The sequence below is a fragment of the Nothobranchius furzeri genome, chromosome 16 (genome assembly GCF_043380555.1).
Source record: "Nothobranchius furzeri strain GRZ-AD chromosome 16, NfurGRZ-RIMD1, whole genome shotgun sequence".
Taxonomy (NCBI): domain Eukaryota; kingdom Metazoa; phylum Chordata; class Actinopteri; order Cyprinodontiformes; family Nothobranchiidae; genus Nothobranchius; species Nothobranchius furzeri.
The window spans coordinates 54,932,417-54,946,340 of record NC_091756.1 but is presented as its reverse complement, the minus strand read 5'-3'; the positions used below and the strand labels follow the sequence as shown (position 1 = coordinate 54,946,340).

The 13,924-nt window shown below is 40.3% G+C and overlaps 1 protein-coding gene across 1 annotated transcript in view; it reads left to right on the top strand.

Moving 5' to 3' along the window:
• The window catches only part of LOC107387430 (desmoglein-2.1), a 25,359-nt gene extending 19,929 nt beyond the window's left edge, over positions 1-5,430 (top strand). The window contains exons 12-14 of the mRNA XM_054749556.2: positions 692-807; positions 927-1,229; positions 4,207-5,430. Of these exons, the coding sequence (XP_054605531.1) occupies positions 692-807; positions 927-1,229; positions 4,207-5,289 (1,502 nt within the window). The 3' untranslated portion in view covers positions 5,290-5,430. The remainder of the gene's footprint in view (positions 1-691; positions 808-926; positions 1,230-4,206) is intronic.
• Positions 5,431-13,924: the final 8,494 nt, after the last annotated feature.

Below are 13,924 nucleotides of genomic sequence, written 5' to 3'. Positions count from 1 at the left end.
TGGCTGGTTTAAGATTATGTTTACCTATTTGAGGGAACCTCTGATTGGTGGATAGAATCATCTAGCGCCTGCTCCCTACATTCTCGGTCTGGATGCAGTGGGGTGAACATCTTCTCTGACTGCAGCTCAGACCAGCTGCTTCAGCCGCAGGAGCATGAGGAGCACGAGGACAGACTGCTGTAAAAGGAGCCCACTGCAGCACCGCTGCTCAGACAGTAGGAAGCTGTGTGCTTCTTGTCAGAGTCTCCAAAAGCAACACTGGTCATAGCCACCTCTGTTTACTAGTTTAAGGGGGAACAAAACCAGGCCAGGCAGGGATGAGCTGACCCAACCCGGTCCACTCCAAGTTCACCCAGATGTAAATGTGGCCTGCAGAGTCAGTGTCTATGGTTACAGGCTGGAGGACCCACAGTCTCGCTGGTACTGAAAAAGTTGTAAAGTCTTTCTGGTGCAGGCCATCGGACACAGAACCAGGTTGATATAAGCTAGGGGACATGGAATCTCTGTTTCAGCTCAGGATTATAATGTACTGCGTAAATAGATAATAATTAACCTTAAGAAGTGTATTGTTTTTTTAGTTTTTTTTTTTAGTTGAAAGGATGTGCTTTGTATGTTTCTTATGATTGGAAAACAAGCAACACACAATTTTGTTTGTCTTTGAGTAGAACTTAACCATATTTTCCCTTTACAGTCATTCCGATATTGTTGCTAGCGTGCAACTGTAACTCCAGCAAGCCTTTTATTGACCTACCTTTCGACCCTAAGACGCATCTCATTAATTACCAAACTGAGGGCCGAGGACTTCTGGTGAGACTGTCTTCCGATATATTTTAACCCTTGACTTGTTTAGAAAATATTAACTGGTAAAAGTGATTAGCTGCTTTAATATAAAAACATCTAATAAACTCTTTGTTCTATTCTGGCAGGACTTGGATGGTGTGTTCAAACCCAACCCAGTTCAGAAACTCTTGACAAGTAAACAAGAACTGGTAGAATCTCAGTATGACAGTTTCACGAATGTGAACAATTTGGGCGCACGACAAGAGTATAACTACAGAGACGGTAACGACAGAATAGAACAGTGGGGCCTCATTAAAGAGTCAGAACAAGAACAAATCATGAACCTATCAGGAAGTGGCACATACCATATGGCTCAAAGAAGAGAATCAGGGGGCCATTCACTGGGTCATTCTCTGTCAGACAACATTTTGAAGGACATCTTCAACAATGTAAGAATTCATCTGAACACCTATAGTCATTTCTGTCTGTTTGTCCAAAACACTAAAGCTATCACCAACACAGTCCAATGTACACCAGCCTTCAGATCATTAGATTTTCACGTCCCAGTTTGAATTGCAACAATGTGTGGGTCTGACCTCTGTGCACGCCGGAAGCACAGAGCAGGAGAGAGCGAAGCTGCTTTCAGACTCATGCTTTATTAATTAACAAGAGAAATGTTTCAACTGCAGAGGGAAATTAGTTCCAACTAAATCACGAGTCTAAGTCTAAGTCTGTGTGTTCGTCGTATTAAAAAAATAAATGAACTAGCATGTAGGGGATTCACACTAACAAGCCATTAACATAGATACGACTTTACTGTTGCCCAGCATATTTTTCTGAGGATGTTTTTCTGCTCGACATCCGACTCCTAACCAGGTCCGTATAACTGGCGCTGCCCCATCTTCTTTACAAGTGTTCAACTTCAATCAGCTGCTGATGCTGGTCTGCTTAGCAGAATGTGTGCTGTAGCTGCAGCTGTGACACACACACACACACACACACACACACACACACACACACACACACACACACACACACACACACACACACACACACACACACACAAAGCGCTGTTACTTTTACTTTTTGTGAGAAGCAGAGTCGGCACAAGCAAATTAAGTGACTGCTTTGAGCCCCTGCACCACCAGGGGGCCTCCAAGAGTACTGTAAAGGGTTAAATTTACATTTATTTAACGAACCATAAGACATGAGATTCCATAGTAAATATGAAATCAATCTTATGGATCTTTGGGGAATTTTAACCAGAAGATTGGAACTTTATATTGCAGGGATTATGTAACACTTCGTATTAACTGAGAGACAAGAGAAGAGAGAGAGTCACCTTTAAAACGTTTAAGAAGATTTATTTCTAAACAATTTTAAACAAGACTAACTCTAAATTCTAAGTGGATGGATGGATCTTGGTGTGAATGAGACTTGAGACGAATGGTGTATGTGTGAGTGATGTTGTAATCAGAACTCTCATATCCGGAGAAGCAAGTCTGAATGATGTTGTGATGTTTTGCTCTTAAGCTATGATTGGAGTTTCATAAACACACGAGATGCCATTTTGTCGCTCCACACATACCCTTAAAATGGGACCTCCGTACAGATCCAGAATGCCAGGTCCTCGGACCCCCCTTTCAGTACCGGAGCTGATGAAACAGCGTCAGCAGTACGACAGACTAGTCTTTGGATTGTCTCCAGGTAAAAAGCGACAGTTGGTTGACAGCGTCAGATGGACCCGGAGGGTCAGTGAGTTCAGCTTTTATTCTGAAAGGAACCGTTGCTTGGTTGGTAAAATGCAACAGATTTTATCCAGCTTGGTGGTTCTTTGCTTAAAAAGGAAGTCCGGGTGGTCGGTCCGATACTTCTCTTAGAATGAGATGAACTGAACTTAAGATGGCGTGGGACTGGTTTTATTAATCTGGATGTTTTGATTTATGGTCCAATCAAAGTTGGACAGATTTATAAACACCACAGAGACTATGCCACGCTTCAGAAAGGAAGGTTCCGATTGGATGCGTAAAAGCAATGTGTCATGCGTTTACATTACGTGTATCAGGATGTCTAGTGCAGGTAGATTAAAGTCATATTACTCAGTAAAACTTACTAATCACAACATTGTCATTTAACAGATTGGTCAACATCTTATTATTGACTAACAGTTTGTTTGATTGGCTTGATTAAAAATGGAAAGAGTTCTTCTTCTTTCTTCTCTTGGGCTGGAAAGGAAAACAGTTTAGAAGCAAATGCATGAGACCTTGAGCAATATCTCATGCAGATTAGTTCCTGCTGAGGAGAGGGAAAAACGACTTTTAGGTGGAAAACAGTCATTTCATTCCGTTACAGTACTAAGATGACAAGATAATAAAATGTTTTATCAACTTTAAATCATACAAACAAAATAATATTTCACCAGAAAAAATGTCAATCTTGTAATTTTATTTTATTTTGTAGTTCAGCACATTTTACTTAAGTGTCTAATTTTAGGAAACAAAGGATAGAAAACCTAACTTTGTTTTACTGTAAAGTCAGTGTTTGTCAGCTGATGTTTCTTTCAAATAGTTGAATTAATATACCAGATTTAAATAACACTCTGCATTTCAAAATGAAAATTAATTAGGAGTGCTTTTGTTGGTTTGCTGCTTTGGTAACATTAAAATCAATATCCATAATGACATCTGTATGATGCATGCTAATTACAAAAGACTCCAGTGATAGAGGGCATGTTACACAAATGGAGCAGCCTATGATGAATCTGGTGCTGCTGGTATGGGGAGCCCCAAAGAGAAACCTGCTTAGGGCCCCACAAAGGCTTGGGCCAGCCCTGTGAGACAGGCAGAAATTTGCATTTTGAGCATGGTTTTTGTCTAGTCTCAGCTCGTCAACAAAAACTCCCACACGTCCTGTCATTTTTTTAGTCACCAATGAGCTGTTTTTAGCTCGTCACATCAGTGGCGTGTCCAGATCTTTTAAAATGGGGTGGCCAAGGTGAGGCACAACTTTGTGCATGATTGGCACCAATGGTTAATGCTTTTTTTTGTTTTACCCCCAAGCCTTTTGTGGACAATGAAAAGCCTATTCAAAGGTAAATTAGTGTGGTGGCACTTGGGGTGGCCAGTCAGATTCCAAGGGTGGCATGTGCTACCCCAGGCCACTCCCTGGACACGCCCCTGCATCACATCTTGTTTTTGTTACGAGAAAAAGGGGGGTCAATGAAATAAATTTGTCATTGTTTTAATTAACGAAAACAACACTGACCCCCCACCCCCCACCCACCCCCCACCAATCCCCCCACACACACACTCTCATAAGAACTGTTATGATGGGAAACCAAACTGATCGGTGCAATTTTATAGTCTGCTGTTTTGTCTCTGTTAAACGTATTTTATAGTAAAACAAATAAATGTATTTTCATTGCAGAAAGTCAACAACTTATACTATGAGGCTGACGACACTTGTCAGGTGCATTCCTATGAGGATTGTGAATCCGTTCCTGGCTCCCTTAGCAGTGACAGCTTACTTGGTTGTGACAACGACTTGCAGTTCCTGGACAATCTTGGACTGAAGTTCAAGACTCTTGCTGAGATATGTGGAGGTGGCACGGTCTTGAATGATGTGAACCAAGTGGTCACTTCTCTGCCTAATGCTTCAGTACCTAAGATCCAAACATCACAATCCCATTTGGTAAGTCATCAGCAGCCATCCCATCCATCAACACTGCTGCCAACCAACCTCCAAACAGAACGCAAAATGGTGAGAGAAACAGCTGAGCAATCTCAAATGATGGAGGAAAACATGGCCATGGTGAAGGAGGAAATGGGCTCTGCAAATTTAGGGATGAGATCTCAAAGTCAAATGCTCCTTGCACAACAGCAGCAGCAGCAGCCTATCTACTACACCACCACACCTGTTCTGCAGCCCATGCACTATGTTGTTCAGCCATCCTTGCAGAACGCTGTGATAATGGCGGAGGCACCTGCCACCAACCTTCAAGACATGCTGCTGGTTACTGGCCCTGAAACTATACCTTCCCAAAGTGTCTTTGTTCAAGGCCAGCCACTGATGTCCAGTCCACCGGTCCATGGCTTTAGTACAGTGCTAATGGACAACAGTGGGAATCATGGAAACACCATCAACTTGGTAAATGCTGGAAACCTGTCTGGGACCCAAACTATGATGGTCATTGGCAGTAAGGCCCCAGATGGTTCAGTAAAAATGTTTAATGGGAGCCAGGCTGGCTTCATTCAAGAAGGACTGCTAATGACAAGAGATGTATCAGGATCCCAACAATTCCTGATGGTTGAAGATCCAGCAAATATACAGCAACAGATTAAAGAGGGAGGGTGTGTCTTCCAGAAGAGGGAAATTCTTGCGTCAGACATAGTTCAAGGCAGCAAAAAGGGCACATCCACTGCATCTGAGAACAGCAAGTCTTCCACCACTGTAAAGACTACATCCACCATTCGTAACACGGCAGCGAAGAAGACAAGAGATATGGCCTGAAAGATGTGCCAAGGTCCAGATTCTGAACAGACCAAGCAGATTGTTTCTCTGGTCCATTCCTGATGGTGTTGGGATGCCGATGAAGCTCAGGTAACTGAATGTATCAGACAGAGTTACGGTGGCATGTAAAAGGGCCTGGTTAAAATTTAATTTGATGTAAACTTTTGAAAGAGGAAGTATGAACTTGATCTCTGCATAGGTAATACTTAAAGACCAAACATTTATTTTAATATTTAAACCACTGAATGAACAATAACATTTTGCAGACTTGAGCCGGGCTTACACTGAGGTCTAGTCCACACGTAGCCGGGTTTTTAAAAAAACGAATATCCGCCCCTCCAAAAACTTGCATCCACACCACCGCGTTTTAAAAACAAACTCTGTCCACACGTACCCGGATAAATACGTTGTTAAGGACATGCCAGACCTGTAGGCGGCAGTACTTCCCCCGTTCTTAACCTCGTCCTTCGTCTGTGGTCTTCCGCAAGGAGCAGTAATTCCGCTTGCAAAAACAAACAAGCAAAAAGCGCTTGGACAATTGATGGATCGGGTAGTGACAGAGCGCAGCTCTGAGGGCTTCCATGATGTCGGCTAGTGTAAACACAGGTCGCACACGTGATGTCAGCATTTTTTGTCGCGGAAAGTGACGTTGCGGACCTTAAAACTCCGGTTTTGTCTGTCCACACGCAGACACCCAAAACAGAGAAAACGCAGATCTTCACTTTGGCCGGAGTTTTTAAAAAGATCCGTTTTCGTGTGGATGACAGGCCGCAGATCCCCGGCTACGTGTGGACAGGGCCTGAGTCTCTTTTACTCGTAGCATTCAGCTCCATCTCACACTGTATGACCCAGTTCTCTGATGTGACCTGACTGCTCACACTGTACGTCTGGTAGCAACATGTCGGATCTTCAAGTCTGAAGACTTTTTCATTATGTGCAGAGAAAAGTGTAAAAAAAACCAAACGATGTGCGTTGATACAAAAATAGCTGGTGAGCCGTGTTGACACATGCGCTGTGGGGGCAGTTTTGGTACTTTTGGGTCATAGCACTGCTTTAACAGTACAAAACCCTCAAAAGAAACAAGCAAAATGTCAAACATGTTTGATATTCGTGCGACCGCACTATTGATGGTCGTGAGGTGTTAATCGCTTCTCATTACCTCCTGTATACTTCACAACGTAAAACTTGCACTAACCTCAAAGATTCTCGCATGAGAGGAAAATCGGCTCAAAATGGTGAAAAAGTTGCACAGTGTACGCCCGGCTTCAGACAAAGAAAGGGGTGGGATGCACATGTAATGCCTTGCCTAGGGAAACTTTAACATGTGGTGCGAAAGCTGGAATCGACCCTTGGATCAGCATAGAGCCATAGCTGCCGTCAAATGAACATAAAATTTAAACATGCCAAATTTAACTTGATGAAATACATTTTGTTTTGCACCTCACTAAATTACATCTGTCACTTTGTCACACTGCACATTAAAATGGTTTGAAACAAGAAGGTAAATGAGTTTATTATAACTTTTTATAAATGTTTTGTCCAGATTTTACTTTTCAGCTCCAATCTTTATTGAGATGAAAAGGATTTCTGCCACAGCATTACATGTTTGTTTATAGATGTTTTTTCTTAGAGGAAAGACAAATCCAGTCTTCAGAGAACCTAGCTGTTCTCCTACATAGTTATCATTACTGTAAAAACAAACTTTTGCATGCTGTTGTAAACAGCCTCTATTCAACCTGGTAATGGGATAAATCACAAAACTGAAATGGAGATAAATTGTTAATAAGCTAATTGTAATTCGAACTCTACTTGTTTTTTTACACACAAAAATCTGTTGTTATACTTTAGGAAAGTGACAATAATTGCTGTTTGAGTGAACATTTTTTCTGTGGTTATGGGGGAGAAATTCTTTATTAATTAAAACAAATAGTGGAAAATGGCAAAATGGTAGTTTTTTGTGTATAAAATATGAAGATTATAATTTTTGATTTCTCATTATCAGGAAGTCCACAGAATGTAGTTAAAAGTCTTCAGCTTGTCCAAAATGCTGCAGCTAGAGTTCCGATGAGAATTAAAAAGAGAGATCATGTCTCTCCTGTCTGAGCTTCCCTACATTGGCTGCCTGTTAAATTCAGAATGGATTTAAGATCCTTCTTCTCACATATAAAGGTCTTAATAATCAAGCTCCAGCATACATCAGTGATCTGATTGTTCCATATGTTCCTAACAGAGCACTTCACTCTCAGACTGCAGGTTTACTGGTGGTTCCTAGAATATCTAAAAATAGGATGGGAGGCAAATCTTTAAGTCATCAGGCTCCTCTCCTGTGGAACCAGCTCCCAGCTTTAGTCCGTGAGGCAGACACCTTGTCCACTTCTAAGACTAGGTCTAAAACATTTTTATTTGATAGGGCCTATGGTTAAAATCTGATGTTATCCCAAATCTGGACAAGTGGGGGAGTAGAGGGAGGTGGAGTGTACAGTCGGTAAAGACGGCTCTCCCTTGCCCTGCCTCCAACATGCCTCCATCTAAAAGGCTAGGTTATCCAGATTTTTCTCTGTAGTTATGCTACTATAGGCTTAGACTGCTGGAGGACATACTGGCCACTTTCCACACTCAACTACTTTCTTCTACCACTACTTTCTAATTGCATTATCTGCTCAGCTGTTAACTTTATTTTCTCTCTAAGTGTATTTCTCCTCAGAATAAGCTACAATGATGTTCTGCTGAGCTGTGGTGGCCTCATGGAGGGGCCAATCACTTAAACGTTCTCACTCTCCTGATAATAACATTTTACTTTCTTTAACATGGAATGTGCTACTACTAGTTCACCTGTTGAATTAATTATAGATTCACTAAGATAAAGACAATAAAGCTTATCTGTTCTGAAATAGAATCTCAACTAATAAACTGCAATGTATGCGGCCATAGAAACACTACTTGGTATATATTTTGTTTGTATGTGTGTGCAAGTGGTTCTGCCTTTTTGCATGTGTGTGTCGCGTCCGCATGTGTGTGTCTGCTCTGTCTTCTCAAACCCCAATGAGTCACAACAGATGGCTGCGCATACTGGGCCAGGTTCTGTTGGAGATTTCTTTCTGTTAAAAGGGAGTTTTTCTCTCCACTGTTGCTACATGCTTCCTTAGGATGGGGATTGCTGTGACTGTGTCTTTGACACAACTAGTCAGGGACTCGATGCAATCTGCTGGGTTCCTTATATAGGAAACTTTTTACTGATTGGCTTAATGAACTGAACTGTGTTAAAATGTTTACTGTGTGAAGTGCCTTCCAACCACCTAATTAATTTTGGACACACTGAGAAACATGTTTATTTCTCACTGTCCCTGGTGTGTCCATCTTCAGATTGGCTGAGGCACTAACAAATTGTAATTGCTTCACCCTTCTGAACTTGGCTTGTTGGCTCCAGTGTACCTATAATACTGTTTGATTTGTGAAGGAGTGGATACAGAAGGAGCCACAAGCGCTTGTCTTGCAAAAATATTAGTTAATTTCCCTGAGCATGCTTATATTCTGCTTGAGTTACTGCATTTAATGTTTATGTGCATGCTTGAGTGCAATGTGTGTGTGTGCACAGACATCATATGCGTAGACGCCGCATGGACTTGCGTTGCCTATCGGAGCTGCCTTAGTGAGTGGCCGCCATAGTGGACGGGTCTCTATTTGTCCCAAGTGCATTTACTGAGGAACATGTTTACCCAACTTAAAAACACGTTTTATTATACTTTTTTACAAAATCAGACACATGGTGTGGAATGGTAGTTAAAACATAAATATTATTACATAACATAAGTAGAATTTTTTTAACATAAAATCCCAACAGGTAGGCTAGAAAAGTCCTGGAAAAGTCTTACGTGATCTGTTTTTAACAGTGCGCCGGCTGTTGCAAACATAGACTCTACAAAATATGGGCATAGTTGCCCACTCAGCATTGACTCCGGTTGAGTTTGGAGAGTGAGGCACCTATCCAATATGGCGGTGAAGCAGATACGCTCTTCATTGCCCAATGGGCGTCTACGTATTCATGTTCATGTCCATGTATTCGTGTTATTACCATATTTCTTCTTTTCTCCTATGTTGTCTGTTCTTCCATAAATTTTCATGGCAGATTTATTGCTCATGAACTCACCCAGCTTGACTCATGATGGGGAAGGCTGTTGTTTTAGCATACAGGAAACAGCGGAGAACTACTCGACTACTAGAAGTTAATCGTTAGCAATAGCGACTTCACAGTATGGCAGAACTCCTTCAGGCTTGTGTTATTTGTAGCGATAAAACATCAGTGTTGCAAAACAAACAGAGTCAGCTGCAGTTGTGTTGCTGTTAGCCAATCAGAGGTGAGATGTCCAAATATCAGGAAATACGACTCTAAAACTAGCTGTGATTTATAGCTCACTTCTAGTTCATGAAACAGCCCCCCCCCCCAATATGACTTAGAAGGCATTCATTCCTATTACATACCACTGCAAATGTAATAAAAATATAAGTAAGAAAGTACCACTTTAATGATTAAACAAAATTACTTGGAATAAATCAGACCATATTTTAAAGTCGAATCAGATCATTTTTGATCTGACTTCACTGAACTTAAATGGAAGATAAATAAACTGGATTGTGTGTAGATATTTTGTGAAGAACACAGAGTTGAGTTTCGCTGTAAGAATCAAATAGAACCTCTGATGCTGGGTTGCAGCGAGGAAAACACTTCACTCAGCGGAATCTGAAACTCTGACAAACACACCAAACTCTTTCCATCTTTTATTTTGAACAAAAAGAACTCCAGATCTTTAAGATAAAGAAGAAACTCCATGTAAATAACAGAGACACTGTATTTTAGATAAAAGCATCCACCTGATATTAAGATGGGCTCAAAGAGATTTTCCACACCTATGTGAAATTTAGTCTGTAGCCATTTCCCCCAGAGTTAGATAAGTGGGGAAAAACCATGTTGTTTTCAGCCAAGTCATTCGCCTAATCTAACAGCTTGCTTTATCTAAGAATAAACAATGTAAGTGAATGGTAACAACTAGCATTTCAATCATATAAAATCAAAAAGACACCTACTAGGCTTATACCCAGTAATGTTTTTGAAGTAACATCATAGTAAGTTCATCTAAAAATGGCAGAGTACATTACAGATAAAGTAGGTGTCTTTTAGGGCTGCTGCATCATGTCCTTGCACATTGCAGCTGAGGTTTACAGCAGTGCTTTGTTATAATTTAGTCCCAAGTCTAAATTGGCTACTGTAATTCCTTACTTTTACCCAGTGTTTTCATTTGTAGCCAGTGTGATTATAGAGTCCACCAAGAAATGGTAGAATCATTATCGAGTACTTTTCATGAATTTTTCCACACCTAATGATCACTTATATTGTTTATGCCAAGCAAATTTAAAACTGCCAGATTAGAAGACTGAAAGGGCTGTTTACCTAACTCTGGGGAATATGGCAATAGACTACGTTTTACTTAGGAGTGGAATATCCCTTTAAATAAATGAGTTTCTTGACTTTGCCATGAAATGGCGATTTGTAAATTCTCCCACAAAGTCCATTCAGAACACAGGTTCTGCCTAGCCTTTGAACAGTATAATTACCAACTTGACAAAGTTCTGCTCTTTGGAATCTACAAACTTCTACTTGCTAAACATGAATGAATAAAGAATGAAGTAACAATGACATCCAGTGGTCAAATTTGGTTACTGCAGGTCATTTTATAAGCGAAAATTACTTTCGTTTAGTTTCGTGAATTTCATGGCTGTTGCCAGTTAGAATATTCTAGATGACAGGCGAAGAAGAGTCATACACAGTAAATTGACAAGTGGATAAATATATTGTCAAATCTGGTGCTAATACTCTCGGGTGTTTTATGTTAAGGAGCACTTACTATACTTATTATGGAAATATTTCTCCAGCATTAGAGGAAGTGTGGTTGTTTGCTGTCGTTCTGTTAGATTGCAGTTATAGTTCTGAATTACTCTTTAAAGTAAAACGCCCCAATTGACTCATTATTCCCTTAACACATACATTTTACTATAATATCGAGTTGTTAGTAATTGAAAAAATAGCTTCAAATATTTTAGAGCTGACTATTTTGCTTCTAATTCACTGTTAGCATTGTTAGCTCAAAGTTAGCTTCTAGCCTGCTTCACTGACATTGGAGTAAAACAAATGGATGCTGTGGATTCTTGGGAGAACAAGAGACAACATTTGGATCGCTCCTGTTTACTGGCTTCAGTTCTTTAAACAAAACGATTTTTGCCTGCCATTGTTGCATTACAAATTTCAGTACTGCAGCATTTGCTCAGGTCACACTTAGCAACCTGATCTCTGGTCTTATTGATTGTAAACAGGTACTACGTCCCTCTTTAACTTTTTTTGAAAGGAGAAACAAATGACAACCTCCCAGCCGGCTGAGAAGGAAATCTGTTTAATGTAACCTTCCTTCCAACACGATTGAGACATTAAACTATTTTTTGATTATTTAACTCTAGAATTCATACATATTGCTCCTTTAATCACCAAACCTTGAGAACAGTTTTTATATTATTTTATTTAACTTTTACATTATGACCATGCCAGAATCAAGATATAAAATATCAACTAGAATTTAAATCACTGGCTGATACAACTCAGTAAAGGACTAACTCACTAAAGCGGTGTGAAACCTTTGTACCCAAAAATCCCAAAGCACACTTCAAATTGACCCGTCAAACTAAAGGCCATCTGTACTGGTGCAGAAAAGGTTGGTTTATGTATGGAAACCAGCTCACATTTATGTAGATTACCACCAGGGCAAAATCGTCTGATTCCTAAAGATCATCGCCTATAATTTACTACTATTTAATTTGGGGAAAAAGTAAACCCATAGCTTAAAACCCAATGCAGCACCAAGTAACACTCAGTAAAAAAAAAACAAACAAAAAAAAGATAACACACCACCAATATTTAATTAAATCAAACACCATCTGTATATTAAAAATAAACAAAAGAAGAGCCTCTAATGAATAAGGTAGTTTTCTAAAGTCTAGACGGATCTTCTGGATCTTGACTTATTTAGCTAAATGGTGATAAGAGTATGGCTCTGTGAGATACGGTGGCTTTGGTGGGTCAAGTTACAGCATGTAATAAAAGTTGTTTGACCCAAAACCATGGGCTTTGTTCTGGCAGATACAAGTTGAATGGGCATGGCTCAGATTTATTAGGCTTGTATGAATATATGACTCAATGAGGACAGTCAGACCCCAAAGAGAAGACTCCTGAGAGAAGTCTAAATCCCACAAAGTCCAGACGCTAAAGAGGAATCCAGACCCCACAGAGGAGTTTAGATCCTATGAGAGATGTTGGGCACTAAGTTTGAGCCTAGAGGGGAATCTTGACCTTAGAGATTAATTTATTTAAACACTACTAAGTCCAGATTCTATGAAGGGGTATGGCCCCCAGCGGGGGACTCTATACCTAGTCGAGGATTCCAGACCCTACAAAAGAGTCCAGATATCACATTGGAATCTAAATCCTAATGAGGAGGTCTGAACCTTACAAAGGAGTCCAGACTACACAAGTTCAGATCCTAAAGCCGAGTATAGGCGCCACAGAGGCATCTAGACCTGACACAGAAGTCCAGATCCTAAAAAGGACACTAGACTATACTTGGGACTCTTGATCCCACAGAGGAGTTCAGACCACACAAATTAGTCTAGACCTGTGGAGGACTCGAGACCCCACAGACAAGTCTAAACCGTGAATTGCAGGTGGTGCAATGTGATCAGCAAAACAGGACATCCAAAATCCACCATCTTTCAGATGAAACTCTTTCAAACAGCATAAATACTGCAGAAAGACGACATATATTTGTGTTGTCCATTCTTTATAATATGCAAGAAAAACCTGCAGCACATAGTCAGGTTTTGGATCCAACAATAATTACTAACATTTAGGACATGCATGTGGGTTTCAGGTCATCTGATGAGGTTCCTGCACTATTCCCCCAGGGACTGAGCTGGCCATCCTATCACTGAATTCTAGCAGTCTCTTTAAATATGGGAATCCACTTTTGTCCAACAGCTTCTCATGTTTGACAGGTCTCAGGAGAAATTTCTTCAGGAGAAAGTTCTTCTCGACATTTTGAGCCTGTAGGTAAACAGCCGTTGATCTTGCAGACTTTAAAGGATTCTAGGAAATTTTGCTTGCATTTTCCACCCCCTAGTGTCCGTTATTAATTCAATGTGGTTAAACCAAAAACGAAACTTATCTCCTCGCTGTGAGTTTGTCTTTTTAACATCTCAACCCATTTTTCTCTATTCAGATTTGCGTGAGAGTTTCCATGGACACAAGAATGCAATTACATTATTTTATAATACATGAGTTTTATGCCTTTAATATAGAGCCATGACTCTAACTATAATGTTAAATAAATATACCCTCATCATGTCAAAAGAATGATCAAGGTTAGGATTTACAATGAATGGACAAAGCATGAGTACTTTTGCCATTTTATCTTTTTTACAAATTTTCCGTTTTTTTAAGTGGTATTTTCTGAATGAGGATGGATTTGAACTGTTATGAGACACACATTGTCCTTCCCGGTGTCGGTACAAGATCTGCTCGGGTGCAAGATCGGCT